The sequence below is a fragment of the Sus scrofa genome, chromosome 14 (assembly GCF_054392235.1).
Source record: "Sus scrofa isolate SSC_HxYL_T2T_F1_AM1 chromosome 14, Sscrofa_HxYL_maternal_Yorkshire_Landrace_v2.0, whole genome shotgun sequence".
In the NCBI taxonomy this organism is placed as follows: domain Eukaryota; kingdom Metazoa; phylum Chordata; class Mammalia; order Artiodactyla; family Suidae; genus Sus; species Sus scrofa.
Genome location: NC_139396.1, coordinates 68,855,309 through 68,878,600, shown reverse-complemented (window position 1 = coordinate 68,878,600; position 23,292 = coordinate 68,855,309). Strand labels below are relative to the sequence as shown.

Sequence of the window (23,292 nt, the reverse complement as noted above, 5' to 3'; positions counted from 1 at the left end):
CTGGGAACTTCCATATGCTGGGGGTGCGGCCCTAAAAAGCAAATAAATAAATAAATTTATAATAAGTTTGTCTGTATTAAAAAAAAGTCTTGCTGGGATTTTAATTGGAATTGCATTAAATATAATAATCAAGTTGGTGAGAACTGACATCTTTGTTGAATCTTCTGAGCCATGAGCATTGTGTGTTTTTCCATTTATTATGGCCTTTTCTTTCATTAGCAGTTTATAGTTTTCAGTATATAGATACTATCCATGTTCTGTGATATTTATATCTAAGTATATCATGGGGGCATTATAAATGATTTAAAAAATTTTTGGTTTTCAATTGTTCATTGCTAGTACATACAAATATGTATAGTATATTGATCTTGAATAGTGTGTCCTTGCTAAGCTCACTTATTCTAAGGGAGTATTTTTGTAAATTTCTTGGGATCTTCTACAAAGCCATCATGTCATTTCAAATGGGGGTAGTTTTGTTTCCTCCTTTCTAATCTGAATGCCTTTGATTTCTTTTTCTTGCTTTATTATACTGGCTAGGACTTCCAAGATGAGGATGAATATTATTTGTGAGAACAGACATCTTTGACTTGCCAATGATCCTTGGGGAAAACATTCTGATAGTGGGCAGAAAGCATGACCATTCAGTGGCTGTGACCTATGCAGGTGAAGAGGTTGTCTCCAGCTGACCCCCTCAGCCCTGAGGGAGGAAGCAGAGAGGCCACCCTCACCAGGCTGATCCTGAACCTCCCCAGCAGACTGCTGGGCTGAGGGGTGATGTGGCCCACAAGTACACAGTGCCCACGGCCACAGAGAACACCAAGGAACCTGAACACATCCGCTCCTTTGCTCCAGTCATTCCCACTGCCTGGACAGTCTTCCTCCCTAACCTCCTCACCTCCATCTCCACATTTCTTTTTTCTTTTTTTCTTTTTGTCTTTTTAAGAGCTGCACCCATAGCATATGGAGGTTCCCAGGTTAGGGGTCAAATGGAGCTGTAGCTGCTGGCCTATGCCGCACCCACAGCAAAATGGGATCCAAGCCACATCTGCAGCCTATACCACAGTTCATGGCAACACCAGATCCCTAACCCACTGAGCAAGGTTAGGGATCGAACTTCCGTCCTCGTGAATGCTAGTCAGATTCATTTCCGCTGAGCCACAATGGGAACTTCCATCTCCACATTTCAAACTCATCTTTATCCTTCAAACCCAGTCCAGGTCTCACCTCCTATGGATAGCCATCCCTGGCGCTATTCGCCTGCACTGACAGCTTCCCATCTTAGGCTGTACTAATTCACCTGCAAGTCACTCTAACCTCTGTGGGAGCTGCTATGCCTCATTCACGAAGTTTGGGTTTATTATAAGATTGTTTCATTTGAATGATGTTCTTTCCTTCTGAAAGGTTAATATATAAGCACACATACTGTGCAGATTTTAAAATATAAATATATAATAAAAATTATTGTGGCCTGGAAATAGTGTTCCTTCCTTCTGCCCATTTTAGGCAACTGGTAAATTAAGGCTGCAAATACAAAACTGGAAAAACTCAAAAGGCCGAGTTTCAAGTGCCCAAGGGGACAGTGGCTCCTGGAAGCAGAGGTGATTGTACAGCTGAGGGGGAGGTTTCCAGGAGTGTTGGGCTCTAAGGCAGGCCCACAGTTGGGCCGGGGCTGGCAGGGAAAGGGCCACAGTTCCCGCATGGACACCTGACAAAGACATCCCATTAGGAGGTGCAGGCACCCCACGGATGATCATAGCCTGTCCCTTTGCACCTACCGATGGCATGTCCCCACCTAGAGGGGAGAGTGGCTGCCTTCCCAGAGATGCAGCCCTCTGGGGCCATTGAACCACATTTCAAGGAAATGTATGTTATTGGAGGCAGGTCATCTTGAGACAGAGAAAGCAGTTTTTCCCTTTGTCTTTCAGATACCTTGGGCACTTGACTCCTTGCAGGTAAATTTAACATTTTAACTTTTGTTTGTTTTTGTTTGTTTTGTTTTTTTTTTTGTTTTTTTTGTCTTTTTTTTTTTTGCTATTTCTTTGGGCCGCTCCCACGGCATATGGAGGTTCCCAGGCTAGGGGTCGAATCGTTGCTGTAGCCACCAGCCTATGCCAGAGCCACAGCAACGCAGGATCTGAGCCGCGTCTGTGACCTACACCACAGCTCATGGCAATGCCGGATCGTTAACCCACTGAGCAAGGGCAGGGATCGAACCCGCAACCTCATGGTTCCTAGTCGGATTCGTTAACCACTGCGCCATGATGGGAACTCCAACTTTTTTTTTTTTTTTTTTGGCTGCTCCCAGAGCACATAAAATTTCCCAGGCCAGGCATCAAACCCAATGCCACAGCACTGACCCAAGATGCTGCAGTGACAATGCCTGATCCTCAACCCACTGTGCTGCAAGGGAACTCCACATTTTAACCTTTTTTTTTTGCTTTTTAGGGCAGCATATTGGAGCTACAGCTGCCAGCCTACGTCACAGCCACAGCAACACAGAATCCGAGCCGTATCTGTGACCTACGCCACAGCTCATGGCAATACTGGATCCTTAACCCAGTGAGCAAGACCAGGGATTGAACTCACGTACTAATGGATACCAGTCGGTTTTGTTACCGCTGAGCCACCAGGGGAAGTCCCACTTGAACCATTTTTAAGTGCACAATTCAGTGATACTTTGTACAATCATAATGTGGTGCAATTATCACCGCTATCTAGCTCTGAAATATTTTCATAGAAAGAAAGAAACCCTGTACCCATTAGGCAGTCATTCCCTGCCCCTCAACTCCTGGCAACCCCTACCTGCTTTCTGTCTATGGATTTGCCTATTTTGAACATTTCATATACACAGAATCATACAATATGTGATCTTCTGTGTCTGGCTTCTTTCACTTACATGTTTTCAAGGTTCATGCATGTTGCAGCATCTGTCCATTGTGTAGAGGGATCTCCTTTGTTTATTCACTCATCCACTGATGGACATTTGGGCTGTGTCCACCTTTTGGCTCTTGTGGTGAGTCCTGGAACATTCATGTACAAGTTCTTGTTTGAACAAAAACTTGTTGACACTTTCGTTTTTGGTTCTTTGGGGTATATACACAGGAGCAGGATTGCTGGAATCATATGGGTAGTACTGATGAACCACTAAAACATTTTCCACAGTGGCTGCACCATTTTACATTCCCACTGGCCATGTACGAAGGCTCCAATCCTCCATATCCTTGCTAGCACTTGCCACTTTCCATTGTTGTTGCGTGTTTGATCACAGCCATTCTAAGGGATGTGAAGTTGTTATCTTGTGGTTTAGATTTGCATTTCCTTAATGACTAATAATATTGATTCTCTTTTCAGGTGTTTATTGGCTATGTGTATTTCTTCTTTGGAGAAACGTCTATTCAATACTTTTCTCATTTATATTCTGGATACTAATTCATCCAAAATATGCTTTGCAAATTTCCTACTCTGTGGATTGTCTTTTTTTTTTCCTTGATAGTACTCCTTAATTGGACAAATATTTCAAATTTTGATAAAGTCCCATTTATCCATTTTGTTTTCCCTTTCATTGCTTGTGCTTTTGATGTCATATCTTAAAAATATTGCCAAATTCAAGATCATGAGTATTTACTACTTTTTTTCCTCAGTGAGTTGTATGGTTTTAGCCTTTACACTTAGCTCTTTGATGCATTCTGAATTAGTATTTGTGTATGATGTAAGGTAGGGATCCAACTTCATTCTTTTGCATGTGGATATCCTGTTATCTCAGCATCATTTGCTGAAGAGACTATCCTTTCCTCGTTGAATGATTTTGGTACCCTTGTTGAAACTCAAGTGACTGTATATGTATGGGTTTAATTTTGGACTCTCAATTTTATTCCATTGATCTATACATGTCTATCCTTATGTCAGTACCAAACTATCTTGATTACATAGCATTGTGGTAAGTTTTGAAGCTAGAAAGAGTTCTTTAACTTTCCCTTCTTTTCAAGATGGTTTTAGCTACTTTGGGTTCCTTGCAATTGATTCCCTATAAATTTTAGGATTTTCTTCTACCTTGGGGGGAAAAAAGACCATTGGAATTTTGACAGGGATCACACTAAATCTATAGATTGCTTTGGGAGTATAACATTTTAATAATATTAAGTCTTCCCATCCACGATGATGGGATGTCTTTCCATTTATTTAGATTTTCTTTAATTTCCTTCAGTAACTGTTTTTAGTTTTCAGTGAACAAGCCCTTCATCTCCTTGGTTAAATTTATTCCTCAGTATTTTATTATTTGTGATTTTATTTATTTATTTATTTATTTAGTCTTTTTAGGGCTGCATTATGGAAGTTGGGGTTGGGGTCGAATTGGAGCTGTAGCCACCAACCCATGTCACAACCACAGCAACACCAGATCCAAGCCATTTCTGTGACCTACACCACAGCTCACAGCAATGCCGGATCCTTAACCCACTGAGTGAGGCCAGAGATCAACCCGTGTCCTCATGGATACTAGTCAGATTTGTTTCCACTGAGCCACGGGCGGAACTCCTGTGATGATATTTAAATGGAATTATTTTCTTCCTTTTTGGGTTACTCATTGCTAATATATAAAAATGCAAGTGGTATTTGTGCATCTTGTGCACTGAAGCTTTGCTGAATTTGTTTATTAGCTCTAATAATTTTTATGTGTGTAGATTTTATATATAGGATCATGCCATCTGCCAATAGAAAGTTTACTTTTTCCTTTCTAATTTTTCCTTTTGATTCTTTTTATTACCTAATTGGTTATCTAGAATTTCCAGCGCAATGTTGAATAGCCATGGTAAAGGTGGGCATCCTTGTCTTGTTCCTGATCTTAGGAGAAAACTTTCAGTTTTTACCTCTAAGTATGATGTTAGCTGTGGGATTTTTTTTTTTTATAAATGCCCTTTATCATATAGGAAGTTACCTTCTATTCAGAGTTTGCTGAGTGTTTTTATCATAAAAGAGTGTTGGATTTTGTCAAATCTTTTTTTCTGCATCAGTTGATATAATCATGAGGGATTTTTTTCCTTCAATCAATGTGGTATATAATATTGATTGGTTTTCCTGTATTGAACCACTCTTGCATTCCTGGGATAAATTTCACTTGGCAATGGTGTATAATCCTTTTAATATGCTGTTAGATTTTGTTTACTAGCATTTTGTTGAGCGTTTTTGCATCTATATTCATAAGGGATAATGGTCTATGGTTTTCTTTTATAGTGATGTCTTTGGCTTTGGTATAGGGCTGGCTTTGTAGAATAAGTTAGGAAGTGTTTCCCTCTCTTTATTTTTACTTTTTTGGAAGAGTTTGAGAAGGACCGATGTTAATTCTTCTTTAAATGTTTGGTAGAATTCACCAGTGAGGCCATCTGGTCCTGAGCTTTTCTTTATGGGGAGATTTTTTTTTTAAATTACTAATTCAATAGCTTTACTTATCATGCCTGTAAAGATTTTCTATTTCTTCTTTAGTCAGTTTAATTTTTCTGTTTCTAGGAATTTTTTCATTTCAACTGTTATTGAATTTGTTGCCATACAGTTGATCATAGTATTATCTTATAATCCTCTTTATTTCTGAAAGGTCAGTAGTTATGTTCTCATTTTCATTTCTAATGTTAGTAATTTGAGTCATCTCTCTTTTTTTCCTATATTCAGTCTGGATAAAAATTTGACAATTTTGTCAGGCTTTTCAAAGAACCAACTTTCGGTTTCATTGATTGTCTCTATTATTTTTCTGTTCTTATTTCATTTATCTCAACCTTGGATTGTTTTTATTTATTGTTTCCTTCCTTCTGCTAGCTTTGGATTTAGTTTTATCCATTGACTTTATATTTTACTTCTTTTTTAACACATCTTTTTTTTTTTTTTTTTTTAAGACCACACCCATGGGATGTGGAAGTTCCTGGGCCAGGGACTGAAGCCAAGCCATGCTTGTGGCCCTTTAACCCATTGTGCCAGGCTGAGGATCAAACCCACACCTCTGCAGTGACCCAAGCCACTGCAGTCAGATTCTTAACCCACTGTGCCATGGCAGGAACTCCTTTAACATATCTTTTTACAGCCACAAATTTTCCTCTGAGTACTGCTTTTGCTGCATTCCATAAATTTTGGAATGTTGTATTTCATTTTCAATAATCATTAAGTATTTTTAAATTTCTGTTGTGATTCCACCTTTGAACCATTCATTATTTAAGAGTGCTAATTTTTATATATTTGTGAATTTTACAGTGTTTCTTCTAATATTTATTTCTAGCTTCATTCCACCATGGTTAGAAAAGATACTTTGTAGGATTTCAACCCTTTAAAACGTATTAAAACTTGGTTTTTGGCTTAAAATATAGTCTATCTTGGAAAATGTTCCATACACACCTGAGAAGAATTTTGTTCTGCTGTTGTTTTGTGTGGAGCTTCTGTATATGTCCATTAAGTTTATTTGGTTCATTGTTGCAAACCTGTTTCTTTGAAAACCTTCTTTACTTTATCCCATCTTCTTGCCTTACTTTATCCCATCTTCCTGCTTGAAAAACAGTCACAGTGCTGGTAAATGACTTAAGCTTAAGAACTGTTAGGTGCCTAGAGGTCAGAGTAAGAGCTTAACCTTTTACCAGATAAGTGGCTTTTAAAATAGTAAAAGAACTTATATAATAGTAAGCAAACCCTATATCATCCACCCATAGCCGCTCCTCACTTGATCTCATTTAAAGAGCACAATAAAAGCTTGTATGGTTTCTTGAGGCAGGGCTCTTGGTCCCTGAGACCTTGAGTCCCCCCCGCCCCATCCCACCTTTACTTAAGATAAATGTCTCTGTGTCTTGTTTTATGTTAACTTTTTCCCTTAAGTTCCACAGCACCCATTCTTCAGCCCCATCCTGCTGAGCTGGTCTCGGCAGTTCATAGCACCCAAAGTTGTAAGCAGTGCAGTTGTATGACTGAATTCCTTTTTTTTTTTTTTTTTTTTTTTTTTTTTTTTTTACCATATTCTTCTGTCTGCTGTTTGGAGAACTGACTACAAGGAAGAAAACAGGGAGGAGGCTTTTGCAGACATCCAGGTAAGAGAGAATGGCACATGGACTAGGGGGTGGCAGAAAAGCTAGAGAGTAATAAAAAGTAAAAAGTAAACAGAAGTAAAAGCTAGAGAGCAACACTTACAAGAGGTAAGTGAAGGTAGGAAGTAGGCTTCCTGCTGGATGAGAGATTGTCCACAGTCTAAGAAGGGACAGAAAGGCCGTAGGATGACCTATAGGAATCTGCCTGGAGTCTTGTTTGTGCCCTTGACTCAGCTGGTCACCATCAGCCAGACTCAAGGAGAACTACTCCAGGTGGTCTTCCCTCATTTAGGGCTACCTGAGGCTCACTCTAAGCAAAAAGTTACATACCACAACTCTCCAACATCAGCCTGAGACGTATGGGAGGAGAGGGTTGCCTTGCAGAGAAGCCACCACAAATGTTATTTTTCAAGAAACAATAAGGTGGCCTCAACCTTTCTTTCTTTTTTTTTTTTTTTTTTTTTTTGTTCTTTTTGCCTTTTCAGGAGCTGCACCGGCGACATATGGAGGTTCCCAGGCTAGGTGTCGAATTGGAGCTGTAGCCACTGGCCTATGCCAGAGCCACAGCAACACGGGATCCGAGCTGCGTCTGCAACCTACACCACAGCTCACGGCAACGTTGGATCCTTAACCCGCTGAGCAAGGCCAGGGATCGAACCCGAAACCTCATGGTTCCTAGTCGGATTTGTTAACCACCGAGCCACAACGGGAACTCCAAGCCACAACGGGAACTCCTCAACCTTTCTATAAAAGCACAGTACCTGCCTGAACGTTCCTCCTTCATGTATATTAGTTTATTTGTGCTTCAAAACACCAAAAGGAGAGGAATCCCTCCATTTCTCACTGACACACAGCATATTGTTACCTTGAGTTGTGCCAGAATATCTATCCTGCATCCTTACCCAGAAGGATAACCCCTTGGGAACACAAGACATGCGCTGCATCTCTAGCCTCTGATGATGCTTAAGGGGCATGAAATGAAGGAAGGTAAGCCTGAGGCTGCTCCTTCAGGGGTCCCAACCGCTCCTAGAGGAGGTCCAGGTTAGCAATCCCTGGCACTGTCCAGCTGAGTTAAAAAGTACTTCTATGCCAGCTGCAAAAGGAACCCCTCCAGCTGCCTACCCTAGGAAAAGTGTTTTAGAATGATGGATCCAATAAATCCTACCTACTACATTATTTTCAGTAAGTTCCTAAAAATAAGGCATGGATGTATGTATGTATTTACTTAGGAGAAGCTGATAAGAGGAGGCTGGTTCTTCCATGACCAGCAATGCTTCCACGCTTGGTCACTGGGGTTTTCCTGAGCCCAGTCACACCACCAGCCCCTCCACAGGAGCTTTCCATAGGCATCCAAACTGAGACCACATGTCCTGTTGGGGTTCTCAGTGTAGCCCATACCTGAGATGACCAAAACACCTTCCTTCTCTGGGAAATGGAGTGGTATCCTGGGGATCCCTTGTCAAGGTCAGCATCACTGCTGACACACCCAGGTCACAGAGTATGGACCCCAAGAGTCATCACAGAGGATCCACACTGCAAATGGGTGAGACTGAAAGAGAAGGTCGGTGCGATTCTCAATAACCTTCCATGTGCATTGAGAAGCTAGCTGGGGGAGAGACCCCAATGCAGGGAGACTGAGTATTGAGCACAGGGACTGATGTCACTAGCCCCTCACCCTGCTTTGTGCTAGAGCTCCTTTCACAGGACTCACTGTCTCTGAAACCAGCCTGAGATAATCCTGGAAAATAGGGCTGCAACTCCTTCTCACCTGGAGCCCTGCCTCCCTAAACAAACCACACAGGTCTATGTAGACCTTTTGCTTATAACTTCCAAAGGAGCACAGCTTCCCAGTCACCCCTCCCTGTGTGTGGACCCAGTTTTCACCCATTAGAAACATTTGCTATCTCTCTAGGCAGGCAGGGCATTGCAGAGGCCAGCATTCTCACATCTGGCTGCAGTCATCTAATGGTACGACTCCTGTGGAAGGCAGGTTGATAGTGTCTCAGAATTACAAATGTTCGGTAACCCACTGACCCAGCACCACCAAGTCTTAGAACGTCATTATGCTTGTACACACATGAAATGAAATGCAAGGTTACTCACTGCAGCACAGTGAAACTACCTAAATGTCCATCAACAGGCTATAGGTTACATAAAGTAGAGCACATCCATACAGCGAAGTACTGTGCTGTCATAAAAACAAGGAGGAAACTTTTCATGTAGTTACAGGGAAAAAAGTCCAAGATATACTATTGCTAAATGGGGGAAAAAAAACAAGGTGGGGGACTCTATTTATTTTAAAATAAGCACCTATTTGAACACATATGTAAAGATATAAGATACTGGTAGCTCTGGTTGCCTCTGGGTGGGAGAATGGGGTGAGTAGCTGGGAATAAGAGTTAAGGCAGAAGAGAGAACTCGACCCAATATTTTGTGATAATCTACATGGGAAAAGAATCTGAAAAAGAATGGATTGTGTATATCTATAACTGAATCACTTCATTGTACAGCAGAAATTAATACAACATTGTAAATCAGCTATACTTCAATAAAACTTTTAAAAATGAAAAGAGTCAAGAGCAGACTTCACTGCTTATGCTTTTCAAATCATTGGTTTATGAATCTTAGAAAGACATTACATATTAAAAATAAATGTATTAAAGTAGAAAATAAAATGTCTTGCTTAGGACTTCTGAGCTGACCTTCCACCCTGGCAAAGGCAGTAGCTCTGGCTAAAAGGTTTTCAGTCCCCAAAATGGACCTCAGAAAAGGTCTGGCTCGAGGCACAAGTGTGCCATCCTGGTCTCTCACCCCGACTGCTGCTTTAGGAGCTGACCCACTACAGCATCCGAAGGATCTACTGAAGCCCAGGAACAGATTTGTCCAAAGAAAGGCACACACAGACAGCCCTGTCTGCCGCAAACATTTCCATCCCAAGATCTGCCAGCCACCCTGAACCACTTAACATCCCACTGCTGAGGACGAACAGAGCTAAGTGGGAAGGGAGAACATGCACCTTGACCTTCCAAGGTTGGTCTGAACTAGCCTGGGTCTGCTGGTCCCCACTGCCCACCCAAAGCTTTCAGTTCCCACTCTCTCCAGGCCCACGATGCTGCACATACACCCGCTGCATTAAGCACTGGCTACCTGAGTGGCTGCTCATCATTCGGACAGCCTTGGCCTTGGCCAGCTCCAGGGCGGTGATCCACTGCTGCCGCTCCACCTCCGAGCTGGCCTTGAGGTGGTAGGTCCTGGCCCCATTGGTCAGCACGATACCGCAAGAGTCCTCCATGTCAAAGTGCGCGGTGGACAGGTTGATGGTGCCACGGCAGGTGTGGGCCATTTCACCCTGATTTCTGTAGGATGCAAGAGAAGGGATGGGGTAAGGCTCCCAAATGCAATACTTCTCAACTGAAAAAAGCCTCAAGGCACAGCCTTGGAATCTCAGATCCTTGGAGCTGGCAGAGGCCCTGGAGTCAGCACTGGGAGGTAATGCCTCTCGGGAAGGACTGGTAGAGGCTTAACTGGGGGACACTCAGTGGGGAGAGTGGCAGAGGGCCCACAGCAATGATGCATGTGGGGTGTGCTTTCTGTGGTCTGAGACACCAGGAAATGGAGAGGGGTGACTGCCAGGGTCCTACTAGGCAGCACGGATCTCTGACACTATCCCAGGCTCTTTCCACTAAGTCTCAGGACCACAGAGCTGGAGCTGGGGGTGAACTTGCCACCAAAGCTGAGATTAGAGACCCTGAAGGGCAGGGTCCAGACCCAGAGGCACGCCCTGCCAGGGGCAACCTGGGAACCAAGGTCCACAGAGCAAGGAAGCCACCTTCTCCTCTGGCCCCAGGTGATGAAGGCAACAGCTGGGCTGACAGTGCTCCTCGTGACAAGGGACTGACCCTTTGCTGGTTACTAGATCATGGAGCTAATGGTATCAAAGTAAGGGGAAATGGAAGTGACTAACAGTGGGCTGTTTCCAACTGTGACCAGTGTCTGAAAACTGAGATCCAACTATCATGACGGCATCTACTTAATCCACTCCTTTAAGCACTCGCAGGAAATTCAAACACTCCCCCGCTCATGACATACCAAATATCTTTCCACAGAGGATGTTAGAAGAGGAAGCGTGATTGGTCAGCACGTAACACTGCCAGTAGTGGGAGATCATTGGCAATTCTGCTGCCCTTTGATGCTCACTTATATTCTCTGGCTGTTCATCATCTGCTATTTTCCTGATTCTCCTACCAGTTCCAAAGTCAAACAGCTTGACACTCAGTAAGACATTTAACTTTCATTTGAACAGCTGCTGCCATTTCTGATTCTCTCCTGCTTTGGTTACATTCTTTAGAGAAGATGATATGCAGTTGACCTTTGAATGACACAGGGGTTAGAAGCATCCAACCCCCTGTGCAGTCAGAAATCTGCATACTGCCATCTCGCCTTAAAAACAAATGAATTTATAAGTGACTCACCCAAGGGCAGGAAGCTGAAGCAGTTAGGATAGAATCAGGACCCAAATTCTGGTTCTTTTAATTCCATATACTGTGATCTCTAACTGAACCCAAACTTTTCCATACACTTAATTAATTTAAAGATCTGAAAATGAAAATACAGGTACTACATTTATTTATTTATTTACTTACTTACTTATTGTCTTTTTAGGGCAGCACCCACGGCACACGGAGGTTCCCAGGCTAGGGGTTGAATCAGAGCTGTAACTGCTGGCCTATGCCACAGTCACAAAGATGCCAGATCCAAGCTGTGTCTGCAACCTACACCACAGCTCACAGCAACACTGGATCCTTAAACCACTGAGCAAGGCCAGGGATCAAAGCTGCATCCTCATGGATACTAGTTGGGTTTGTTAACCACTGAGCCATGACAGGAACTCCCAGGTACTACATTTATTGAAAAAAAATCCACTCATAAGCGGACCTGTGCTATTTACGCCCATGTAATTAAAGGGTCGACTATAGTTTATACCTGAAGAAAGGTTCAGTTCCTGGGTGCTGACATCTTCCGCTTGAAAGAAACAGATTCTAATTTACAAAATGGCAAAGCTGGGCATGGCTGTTGGAAACTTGCTGTTATAAAGACTTTCAGGCTAGAGACTGTTCAGGTGTTAAATAGTTTAGTAAATAAAAATGACACTATGCCTTAGCTCAAAAGCAGAGGGGGTCGTGGTGGTGATAGTGTTCTAGGCAGAAGGAACAGCAGGGGCAACGGTTATGAGGCAAGGAGGAGTTTACAGCTTTCAAAGAACAGAAAAAGGTCCTATGTGGCCAAAGCACTGAGAACAAGAGACATGACAAGAAAAAAATGAAGCTAGAAAATCAGGCAGGGATCAAAGGTACATAGCAACTTGTGCTTTATATTAAGGATTTAGACTTTTATCCCAAGACTGAAATAATGGTCATCCTGCCCCTAATGTCAGGAACAAAACAGACTAAGAATTCCAGGAGTTCCTATGGAAAACAGGGAATAGAAGTACCTTGTGCAAGATGGGAGGTGGAAGGCAGCCTGGTAGGTGAAATCAGGACTGGGCTAGAAATCATCCAGTGGCTACTGTGCTGGATGGCAATGCTTTGACTGAAATAAATACCCATAGTCCATACTGATATAAGTAAATAATTGAAGGGATAAATAAGCGTGAGAAAAGGGAGAGATCTTCCTCGATAAAAGTAGGTGGAATCGTGGAAATAGAAAATCACTAAATGTACTGTGGGATCCTGGACTGGATTATAAAATAGGAAAAAAGATATGGAAAAACTTGCGAAATACTGATAATCCTTGGATTTGGTTAGTAGTAATTTTTTTATTTTTTTAAATTTTTTTGTCTCTTTAGGGCTGCACATAAGGCATATGGAGGTTCCCAGGCTGGGGTCAAATTGGAGCTATAGCCACTGGCCTACACCAGAGCCACAGCAACTCAGGATCCGAGCTGCACAGCTCATAGCAATGCTGGATCCTTAACCCACTGAGTGAGGCCAGAGATCAAATCTGCATCCTCATGGATGCTAGTCAGATTTGTTTCCACTGAGCCACAACAGGAACTCCTGGTTAGTAGTATTTTAAGGGTGTTAATTTCCTGGTTTTGACCTGTACTTTGGTGAAGGAGGATGTTAATATTAGGGAAAGCTAAGTGAAGAGATTATAGGAACTCTCTGTACTATTTTTTTCAACTTCTCTGTAAGTCTATGTTATTTCAAATTTTTAAAAAATTTAATATTGCATCATGTTCTGCCCAGGGTCATAGCTGATGTCTTATGGCCAGAATCTGAACTCACCTGCCCTTAGGCTCAGTGACTAGGTTGGAGATATTCCCCAAGATCACTGAAGGACAGAGCCCAGGCATCATAAAGCCTGGTTCTGGACCAGATTCTCCAGGGGGTGGGTGGAGGCACTTTAGAAATCACTAGACCAGGAAGAGTAGAGTACAGCCTCCCTGAGGCTCAGAGAGGGAGGGAGGACCTCCCAGTCAAGACCAGCCTGAAAATAAAAATTCAAAGCCCACGAAGAAAATCACCTACATAAAGAAGCCAACAAAGTCAATGCTCGAAAGATGAATCACTTCAGACAAAATGGAACCATGAGAACAATATGAAATAAATGAATATAAATAGGTTTAGGATTCGCAAAGATGAAGGAATAACATTGATAAAAGGTACAACAATTAATATAACAGAAGCAGGTAAGTGAAATAAGAACAGGGAGATATGAAAAAGTAACCAAAGAATTTCAGAAGATACAGTAGATAAGCTTTACCAGTCACCCAGACACAAATCTAAATTTATCCTTAATTTCTTGTAACTAGAGTTACTTTTCATTAAAAGACTGAAGACATTGATTTTTCAGTTTTACTTTTCTGTGTTATTTGGGATAAATCATATAGTGGCATAGGAGAGTTTGTCCCTTAAAATTATTAAGATCCAGTGCATTTGTTTGTCATTTGTTTGAATTTAGCTTTTCTCTTTTTTTCTTTCATTTAAATGTTCTGTGGTCAATCCATTCTCCACCAGCAGCCAAAGTGATAGTTTTGTTTGTTTGTTTGTTTGTTTTTTGGTCTTGTTTAGTCAGTTTTTTAAAAGTTCTATGCCTCCAAAGTCAGTCCTGAAAGGGACTAAAATTCAGGGACAAATCTTAAAACTCAAGCTGTTTGGGGGAGTGGTGTACCTGTTCATGTTGTATAGAAAAGGTTTTGTTTCTGCCTTTGTGAGTTCTGGCTGAGGTAACCTTCTCTCTCAGAGCTGACCTTCCAGGGCTACCCAACAGCCCAGACAGTGGAATCGTTAAAGCCCCACTCATAGCACATCATGAACTTGGGCTACAAGCTGCAGCAGTAAGTCTTCTTCCCTGCTGGGAGCCTTTGGGGGTGCCCAACAAACCATAACCATTTATTCCCTTTGAACCCTGGGCAGCTTCCGTGGCCTCAGTACCTCAAGACCACATCCTAGGCCATGTCCTAGGGTGTCCCAGTTATATCAGAGCTCATACCCAACAAACATGAGCATGTTTCTTCTGTCATCTTTTAAAGAAGACATGTTTTGAAGCACTATTTTACATTTAGTGGATATCTGATGTCTTAAGAACAAGTGGACATAAAATATGGAACACCTGCACTAAAACTTAACTGCAAGATGGCGTTCCCAATGTGGCTCAGTGGTAAAGAACCACTAGTATTCATGAGGATGCAGGTTTGATTCCTGGCTTTGCTCAGTGGGTCAAGGATCCGGCATTGCCATGAACTGCGGTGTGGGTCACAGACATGGTTCAGATCATGCATTGCTGTGGCTGCGGTATAGGCCAGCAGCTGCAGCTCTGATTTGACCCCTAGCCTGGAAACTTCTATATGCTGCAGGTGTGGCCCTAAAAAGACAAAAAAAAATGCTTAACTTCAAGAAAGGTTACCATATTGCCATGACTAACATCCTTCCAAGGGAATCATTCTTACTCAACCAAATAATACTCAGCAGTTCTGACGACCAATGTCCTTGCTAGAGAGGAGAATGATGTGACATCAGCCATCAGGACTTGAAAGCCTGTAATAGTTAATGTGGCACTTCTTATGCACTAACTAAGCTATAATAGTGAGTATAGCACAAAGGCTAGTGACCAACTCATCTGTATTAGGTACAACCTTGTGCACCAGCTCAGAGTTGCCTTACCTCCTCCTCCATTCCCCCTTTTGGTGATCCATTTGGCCTGAATCATCCTCCACTTCTGGACGTACTGAATCTCAGAGTTCACCATCTGGCTTCCTCAGTGGCCACTGAGAGGTTGGATCTTTGCAACCCACTAGCGTGGAAGGGTTAATGCCTCACAAGTTGAACAGTGACCAGTGGGAAGTAGGAAATGGGTGGGAAGCAGGAAGGTAAATACACCTCATTTATCACCTCCATGGGCCTCTTCACAGTATGGTTTATTCTTGCAAAGCTTCTGGAGAAGTCCATGAGCCAGAGAGCATGAGCAACCCCCGTGACCCTCACAGTTTGCTATGAAGCAGTGGCTGGCCTGTGAAGGCATCACATTGCTTTGCACCCTTCCCTTGCCTGAGTCTCCCTTTTTGCTTCACATCACCAAGGCTCATCTTGCTGCCCCACTGAGTGCCCAACCTGCCAGCATGAGAGACCAACACTGAACCTCCATGGCATGGCCCACTCCTTGGGAAGAACCAGACAGCCACCAGCTAGATCAGACCCCTGCCACCTTGTGAGGAAAGCAATCTGTCCTTACTGGAATCATCGTGTTTTCTAATAATGGGGTTGCCTCCAGCAGCACCATGGTCCAGAGTTATTGAATCTTCATCTATTTGATTCTCACACAACACAGCCTCAGACCACGTCACCAATTTCAGCCAAGGAGGTGCACCATCTATGGGTTTGAGCTATCCTCCAGGATGCAATACACTCCATGAACTGGCACTGATATTGGGTGCCATGTCCCATATGACTACAGCAGACAGGCCCCGGGGGTGGCCCTGCTCATAGTTACTTGCTGACTTTGTGCTTCCCATCCCTGCATTCTTGGGCTCTGTTGGGATAGGGGTTCTAGTTCCAGGCTAAGGGGGAAGACAGCACAGTGAAATGTCTATTAAACTGGAAGCTGACACTAACTCCTGGTCACTTTTGGTTCCTTATGCCAGTGACCAACAGACCAAGAAGGGATTGACTATACTGCCAGGTCACCAATCCTAATTACCACAAGGAGTTTGATTAGTGCCACATATGGGGTTGAAGAAGAATGTCTGGAATAGAGCCCAGGGGATTCCCTGAGGAAGCTTATAATACTTCCATGCCTAGTCATGGCTACTAACAAGCATGGAAACGAGGAACTCAGACCCTTCAGGACAGATGTCACACTCCAGCCAAAGTGCTGGCAGAGTAAAGAGGATCTAGACTGGGTGGAAGAGGAAGAAGAGGATGAATATCAATTATGGCATCAGGACCAGCCACAGCCTCAAATGAGCTTGTTTTACAACCTTTTCGCTTTAGTCTTCTAGGTAATCCCAGCTGGCCACCAGGAAGGGGATCCTATCACTGAATGGACCTGCCATGTCTCCTCCCAGAGAAGGAACCAAGGTGTCTTCATCCTCTGGGAGAATGATGGTCCCCTCCATCTCAACAGGAAGGCACGAGCAGACCTGAGCAGCACAAGGTGTGGAGCATACTGGACACAAAACTTGCATGTCTTCTCAGATTCTCTTTATTGCCTCCTCCTCTCTCTTGGCCAGTGCCTGCCCCTTGCCCAACTGTCATGAAAGCTACTCCTGGACGTTCATGAAATGACAACGGGAAACAGGAGATGGGAGCAAACAGGGCAGATAGAGCCCCACTCCACTCACACCTCTGCAGATAACTCAGCAAGGTTTTCCTCCTCATGCATCTTCTGGAGGAGTCTGTGTGCCAGGCCCACTTTGTCTCTGCTCCTCGCTACAAAGTGACATCTAGCAAAGGTCACTTTTATGTTTCCACTTTCCACTTCTACCTCTCTGCACCCCTGGGACGGCATCTCTCAAACAAAGCGTCAACTCTTTAGTTCTTGCCTTGGGCTATGCTTTCTGGAAGACCTTCACACACACACACACACACACACACACACAATGTCTACAGGTAAGAAAGACCTTCACACACACACACACACACACACACACACAATGTCTACAGTTAAGAAAAACATCGACAGGCAGCAAGTTTTAATCCAGACTCAAAGAAAGATAAAAGCTACCAATCTGGAGCAAAGCACTCAGTCTTAACACTAGCTGAAGTCGACTCTGATTCACTTAGGAAAGTTTCTTCTGATCTTCCAAATTCTAATTCATCAAGTACTTCCTGTGGGCTACTATATGCAGGAATTGTGCTAGAAACTAGAGAGGTGGCAGATATATAGGTAAATAAGACATATTTTCTGGCCTCAGAGAACATTCTGTTTTATGAAAGATAGAGGCCTGTAAACTGCAAGCAACTATTTAATAAGCAGAGGGAAATAAATTCAAAATAAAGGGGGTGATTTTACGAAAACTCATTGAGTTATACTCTTGTATTTTTCTGTGTCTGTTACACACATACACTATGTTGTATGTTACATACATATCAGTTGTCAATTACAAATTGGCTTTAGGAGTTCTCTTGTAGCTCAACTGGTTAAGGAACCAGTGTTGTCACTGCTGCAGCTTGGGTTGCTGCTGTGACTCAAGTTCAATTCCTGGCCCTGGAACTTCTACATGCATAGGTGCAGCAGGAAAGAAGGAAGGAAAGAAGGAAGGCAGGAGGAGGGAAGATAGATTAAAAAAAAGAAAAGTTGGCTTTAAAAACAAAATGTCAGGGGGAATTCCCATCATGACTCAGTAGTAATGAACCCAACTAGTATCCATGAGGACATGGGTTTGATCCCTGGCCTCGCTATGGGTGAAGAATCTGGCGTTGCCACAAACTGCAGTGTAGGTCAAAGACGCAGCTTGAATCTGGCATTGCTGTGGCTGTGGTATAGGCTGGCAGCTGTAGGTCCAATTTGACCCCTAGCCTGAGAACTTCCATATATCACAGGTGTGGCCCTAAAAAAATAATAACAATAATAACAAAATGAAAGGATAAGTTGGAGCTCAGGACACAGAATGACCCTTTTTTTCCTGGGAGGGGGCAGTGCGGAGTACACCAGAGCAGTGTCTCAAACAATGAGAGCCTCTGCCCAGGCAAAGATGAAGAGGAGGGCTGGGTAAACACAGAAGCAGCAGCATGAGGCTGTGACTCTGGGAAAGCCTAGGGATCTGGACCAGCCAAAGAAGAGGGTCCAGCCATGGCCTAGGTTGATGACGGGTATAAAAGTGAACTAAACTATGTCCTCCAAGGAGATTTCCTGAAGTCCTAACCCCTGCACCTATGAATGTGGCCTTATTTGGAAATATGGTTTTTGAAGATATAATCAGGGTAAGGTATGGTCATTAGGGTTGGCCCTAGTCCAATATGACTGGTGTCCTTATAAGAAGAAGAGACACAGAAACAGCAGGGAGGCAGAGTTGAGAGTGAAGCATCTACAAGCTAAGGAATACCATTCATCCCCAGCAAACATCAGAGACCTGGCAGGCCTGGAGCAGACTCCTCTCAGGGCCTTTGGGAAGCAGAATCCTCCCAAAACCTTGACTTTGGACTTCTAGTCTTCACAACTCTGACACTATACATTTCTCTTGTTTTAAGCCACCCAGTTTTTGGTGCTTTATCACAGCAGCCCTAGGACACTAAACACAATGGCTAAAGAGATTGGTAGAGGAAGGACCTTCTGGAGCCTTACAGGCAGCTGAGCCAGTTCATCAGCTGAGCACCTCGCTCATGGGGCTGCTCCTCACCCTCCCCACTGTTCTCACCTAGAACAATCAGCTCCACGGCAGCCCCATGGCTCTGCTTGTTACTGAAGCAGCCCTGCTCCAGGGCTGCCCAACCTGCTTGGAGCTTTCCCCTCTTCTGACACCACAGCGGCTGGACAGCCAGAAATGACCCGGAGCAAAGATTCCAAGGGTTCAGTTTCCACTGGGGATATGCATGCATTCACACAAGACTTAACCATGGAAGTAAGCAGGAGAAAAGGTACCTATCATGGTGGCAGGAACTACAACAGGGCTCTCTGCAGGGGTGTCAGCGCTTGGCCCCATCAGAGCAGAGGTAATGAAAGTCTGGGGGCCCAGACCGCTTCTCCGGCCCTCCCGGTGAGTAGAAAGCTATCCGGCCTCTGGCAGCACAACCTTTCCACTAACGCTAGCCAGGTCTGGTGTGTGTGGCTGACTGAGTCCTGACCCAGGCACCTCCCCAGAGGCTAAGCCATCTCTGAGAGGAATCCTGTAACGGCAAACAGCATGCAATGTTTGCTGTCCAGGATTCCCAGCAACCAAGACATGCACAGGCCAATCCCGTGCATTTAAGAAGGTTTTAAAATCTGGATCTAGAAATGCAAAACACATGCTCAGAAAATGCAAACCACTGATGGAGAGTTATTCCCAATAAAGGTAACCAACAAAGACCTCATGTCAAGAAAACATAAAGAACTTCTAAAATTAGTAATAAAGAGGCCAGCAACCCAATTTCAAAATGGACAGAAGATTTGAACAGGCACTTCACAAAAGAGGATATTCAAATGGCTAATGAAGTATGAAGAAGTATGAAACCTCCTCAGTTATAAGGAAACACACAGATACCCAAGACCCAGCAATTCTGCCCCTACAGACCTCCCCATCAGGGATGTATATACGTGTACATGTATCAGAATGTCCCCTGGACTCCTCCTGGTAGCTGAGAACTGAAAACAACACACGTATCCATCCACACTAGGCCAGATAAACAAATGGTGGTTTATTCATCTGGAGGTTTATCCAAATGGTGGCATATTACATAGCAATGAGAATGAATGCATTTGAACTACTCATAACAATATGGAAGAACCTCACAAATGTAACATTGAACGAAAGAAGTCAGGCACCAAGAGAATGCACGGTGTGATTCCACTTATAGAAAGTACAGTAACTAAGCTCTGGGGTGAGAAGTAAAGACAGTGGTTACCTTTGGGGGAGCAGTGACAGGATGGGGACATGGGGGAGACCTCTGGGGGGCTGGTCATATTTTATTTCTTCAGCAGGGGTGGAAGATATTCAGTGTGTTCATTTTGTTAGCATTTCCTGAGCTTATTTGCCCACTTTTCTCTATGCATACTGTTGTTAAAAGTAAACGATTATGGGATGGCCTGGGAATTTGGGATTGGTAGATGCAAACTATTACATTTAGAATGGATTAGCAATGAGGTCCTTCTGTATAGCACAGGGGGAGCTATATCGAGTCTCTTGGGATGGACTGTGATGGAAGATAATGTAAGAAAGGGAATATGGGAGTTCCCGTTGTGGGTGCAGCGGAAATGAATCTGACTAGTATCCGTGAGGATGCAGGTTCAACCCCTGGCCTTGCTCAGTGGGTCAGGAATCCAGTATTGCCGTGAGCTATGGTGTAGGTCACAGACACAGCTTCAATCTCGTATTGCTGTGGCTGTGGCATAGGCCAGTAGCTGCAGCTCCAATTCGACCCCTAGACTGAGAACTTTCACATGCTGCAGGTGTGGCCCTAAAAAAAAAAAAAAAAGAAAAGAAAGGGAATATATGTATGTGTGTGACTGGGTCAGTTTGCTGTACAGAAGTTGACACGACATTGTAAATCAGCTATACTTCAGTTTAAAATTCAACTGAAAAAAATTACACATCTAAAAGGACAGGGATGAGGAGGATTCTTTGCTGGAAGTGGTGGCAGTAGGAACACTTGGTTCTCTAGGGCAGCAGAGGTAGGTGTGCCTGGGTGGCAATGTCCTCAAGGGGATGGCTCTGTGACATGACTTTGGACTTGGATCTGGCTGACCAGGCTGCCTTGTTCTCACTGCTCCTCTGAGATCCTGCTCTCCTGCCTTTCCAGGGATCCTGTGAGCTCCTGAAGATCTTTTCAGTAAACATCTTTTTGTGTCTAACATATCCAGAGCTGGTTTTCTATTCTCAACTAAGAACCTGCTGGTACATGTGAACTGTGGCCACAGAAGGGATGTTGGAAGGTGGGATGGGCAGTGAGGAAGTGACAGACAGAGGCAGGAGAAACAGCAGAGTTGGGTTCTTCTATATCTCAGGCCAAGGGGATGCTTCAGGACCCTTAAGATCTAAGTAATGAAGCTCAGCTAGTTGGTCTAACTATGCCATCCTGAGAGCTTACTTCAGAAGTGTCTCAAACAGATTAGCATTTAAGATGTGATAAGAAATGTGGGAATGTCATCTCTCTGTTCCAGACGCAGAGGCTGAGGCTCGGAGATGTAGGCAGCTCACAGGAAGTCCCAAAGGAGAACAAGCCAGGCCCGCCCACCCACATACTGCCCTGCCTCTTACCCACAGGGACTCCTCAGACTTTCTCCCCCAAGGCGTCATGTGTGCTCTCAAAAATCACCAAAGCTGGCTGGCTGGCTCTATTTAGAAAATGCTCAACATTGCAAGTGTCAGAAGTGTCCTATCAAACAGAAGCATCTACTGTGCAGTGTCTGCTTCCAGAGATGAGGCTGTCACTATGAGACCTGACACCATTTCATTTTGCTTCTGGCCTCATTCTTTGCCATTTAGAGTTTCCCTTGAGAAATGTTAAATAAATGCTGCTACAAATTCTACAGAAAGGATATTTCTAACGTAATTTTCAGAATGAAAATTAAAAAGGAAACTCAGGATCCATCCTCTAGTTACTGAAATTCACGCCACTACAATTTAACACAAATGGAGGATGACAGTAATTTATAAGACAGCACACTTAACAATACAACTTACATCTAAGCAGTACTTCCCTTTCTGTAAGAGTCTGTCACAAACATGAGTCTTTTGATCCTCTCCAGGGCCCATAAAGTGGGCAAAGTAGTCATTGATTTGTTTAATAAATATTTATCAAGTATATTCTATACGGCACGAACCTGTAGGAGGGAATTAGCCTCATTTCATAGCCAAGAGAAGGTAGGAGGCCAGGAAAGGGTAAATCATGTGCCCCTGTCCACAGAGCTGGTGAACAACAAAGCCAGCACCAGAACTGGGTTTCTCTCCTATCAGCACAGGACTCTTTCCATGGAGAATACTGGGGTTTCCATCCAGAAAAAATGTTCTACTTTACCTGGTCATTGTTCTTATTTGCTGCTTACAAGCTAGAACATCAATTCTCTGAGATACAGAGCTAGCCTGTCTTTCCCTACACAAGGTGACACATGGTGGGACTCCGAGACGAGGGGCTGGTGGAGTGAATTAATGCATGTGTGTTACATGCAGTGGAACAAACCCAAGGAGATGACCCAGCTCTGGCCCCCACCCAAAATTCTGCTAAGCTCACATGCCAAAGGTGGAGTACTGGGGTAACACCATCCCACTCCATCAACATCAGTCACTGAAAATCTGTTAGATGATTTTTGTGGTTCCATCCAAGTATCAGAATACCATGAACCACCTAGTGATATCTAAGGTGGTTCTTAAGATTATTAAATAGAAAGTCTGTCACAGAAAATTACACAAATGCTTTATATCTCAAATTTAGACTAAAAGGTCTTGCCAAGTAGAAAACAGATGAGTGTTTTAACGGTTAAAGCAAAAATTAAAACACTGTCTGATGTGGTTCTACATGTGTGTAAAGGAAATATTTAAGACAATTATACTGTAAGAAAGGGAGTGTAAAGAAACTTACAATGGAGTAAGGTTTCTATACTTTACTAAAACTGGCAAAATGACACCAGTGGACTATGATAAGTTATGCATATATAATGCAGTACACATAGAGGAACAACTTAAAAAGTTATCCAAAGAGACATACTCAAAAACACTATAGAACTCCAGGTAAACACCATCTTAACCAAATGATAAAGTCACATCACTAGTAGTAGAACAAATGGACATTGTGTACCTCCTGACACGATGCACTATGAAGCACACAGTATGCATCCTTTGGTATGCCTGCCTCAAATGCAGGATCTGAATCTAAACATAAGGGAATACTGGGCAATCCCAAATTGAGCACATTCTACAAAGTAACAAGCCTGAATTCATCAAAAATATCCAGATCATGAAAGACAAGGAAAAATGGAAGAACTGTTCCAGACTGAAACAAGACATGACAAACAAATGCAATCTGTGATCCTGGAAAGGATCTTCTACCCCGAAAGGACATCATTGAGTCAACTGGCAAATATGTAACGGGTCCATGGATTATAC

The 23,292-nt window shown here is 43.3% G+C and overlaps 1 protein-coding gene across 7 annotated transcripts in view; it reads right to left on the bottom strand.

The window, feature by feature from the left end:
- OSBP2 (oxysterol binding protein 2) overlaps nt 1-23,292 on the bottom strand; it is a 189,292-nt gene that overhangs the window by 133,204 nt on the left and 32,796 nt on the right. For all 7 annotated transcript variants that reach the window (XM_084993823.1, XM_084993824.1, XM_084993829.1 and 4 more), the window contains one exon: nt 10,200-10,408. In XM_084993823.1, coding sequence (XP_084849949.1) covers nt 10,200-10,395 — 196 coding nt within the window. In that variant the 5' untranslated portion in view covers nt 10,396-10,408. The remainder of the gene's footprint in view (nt 1-10,199; nt 10,409-23,292) is intronic.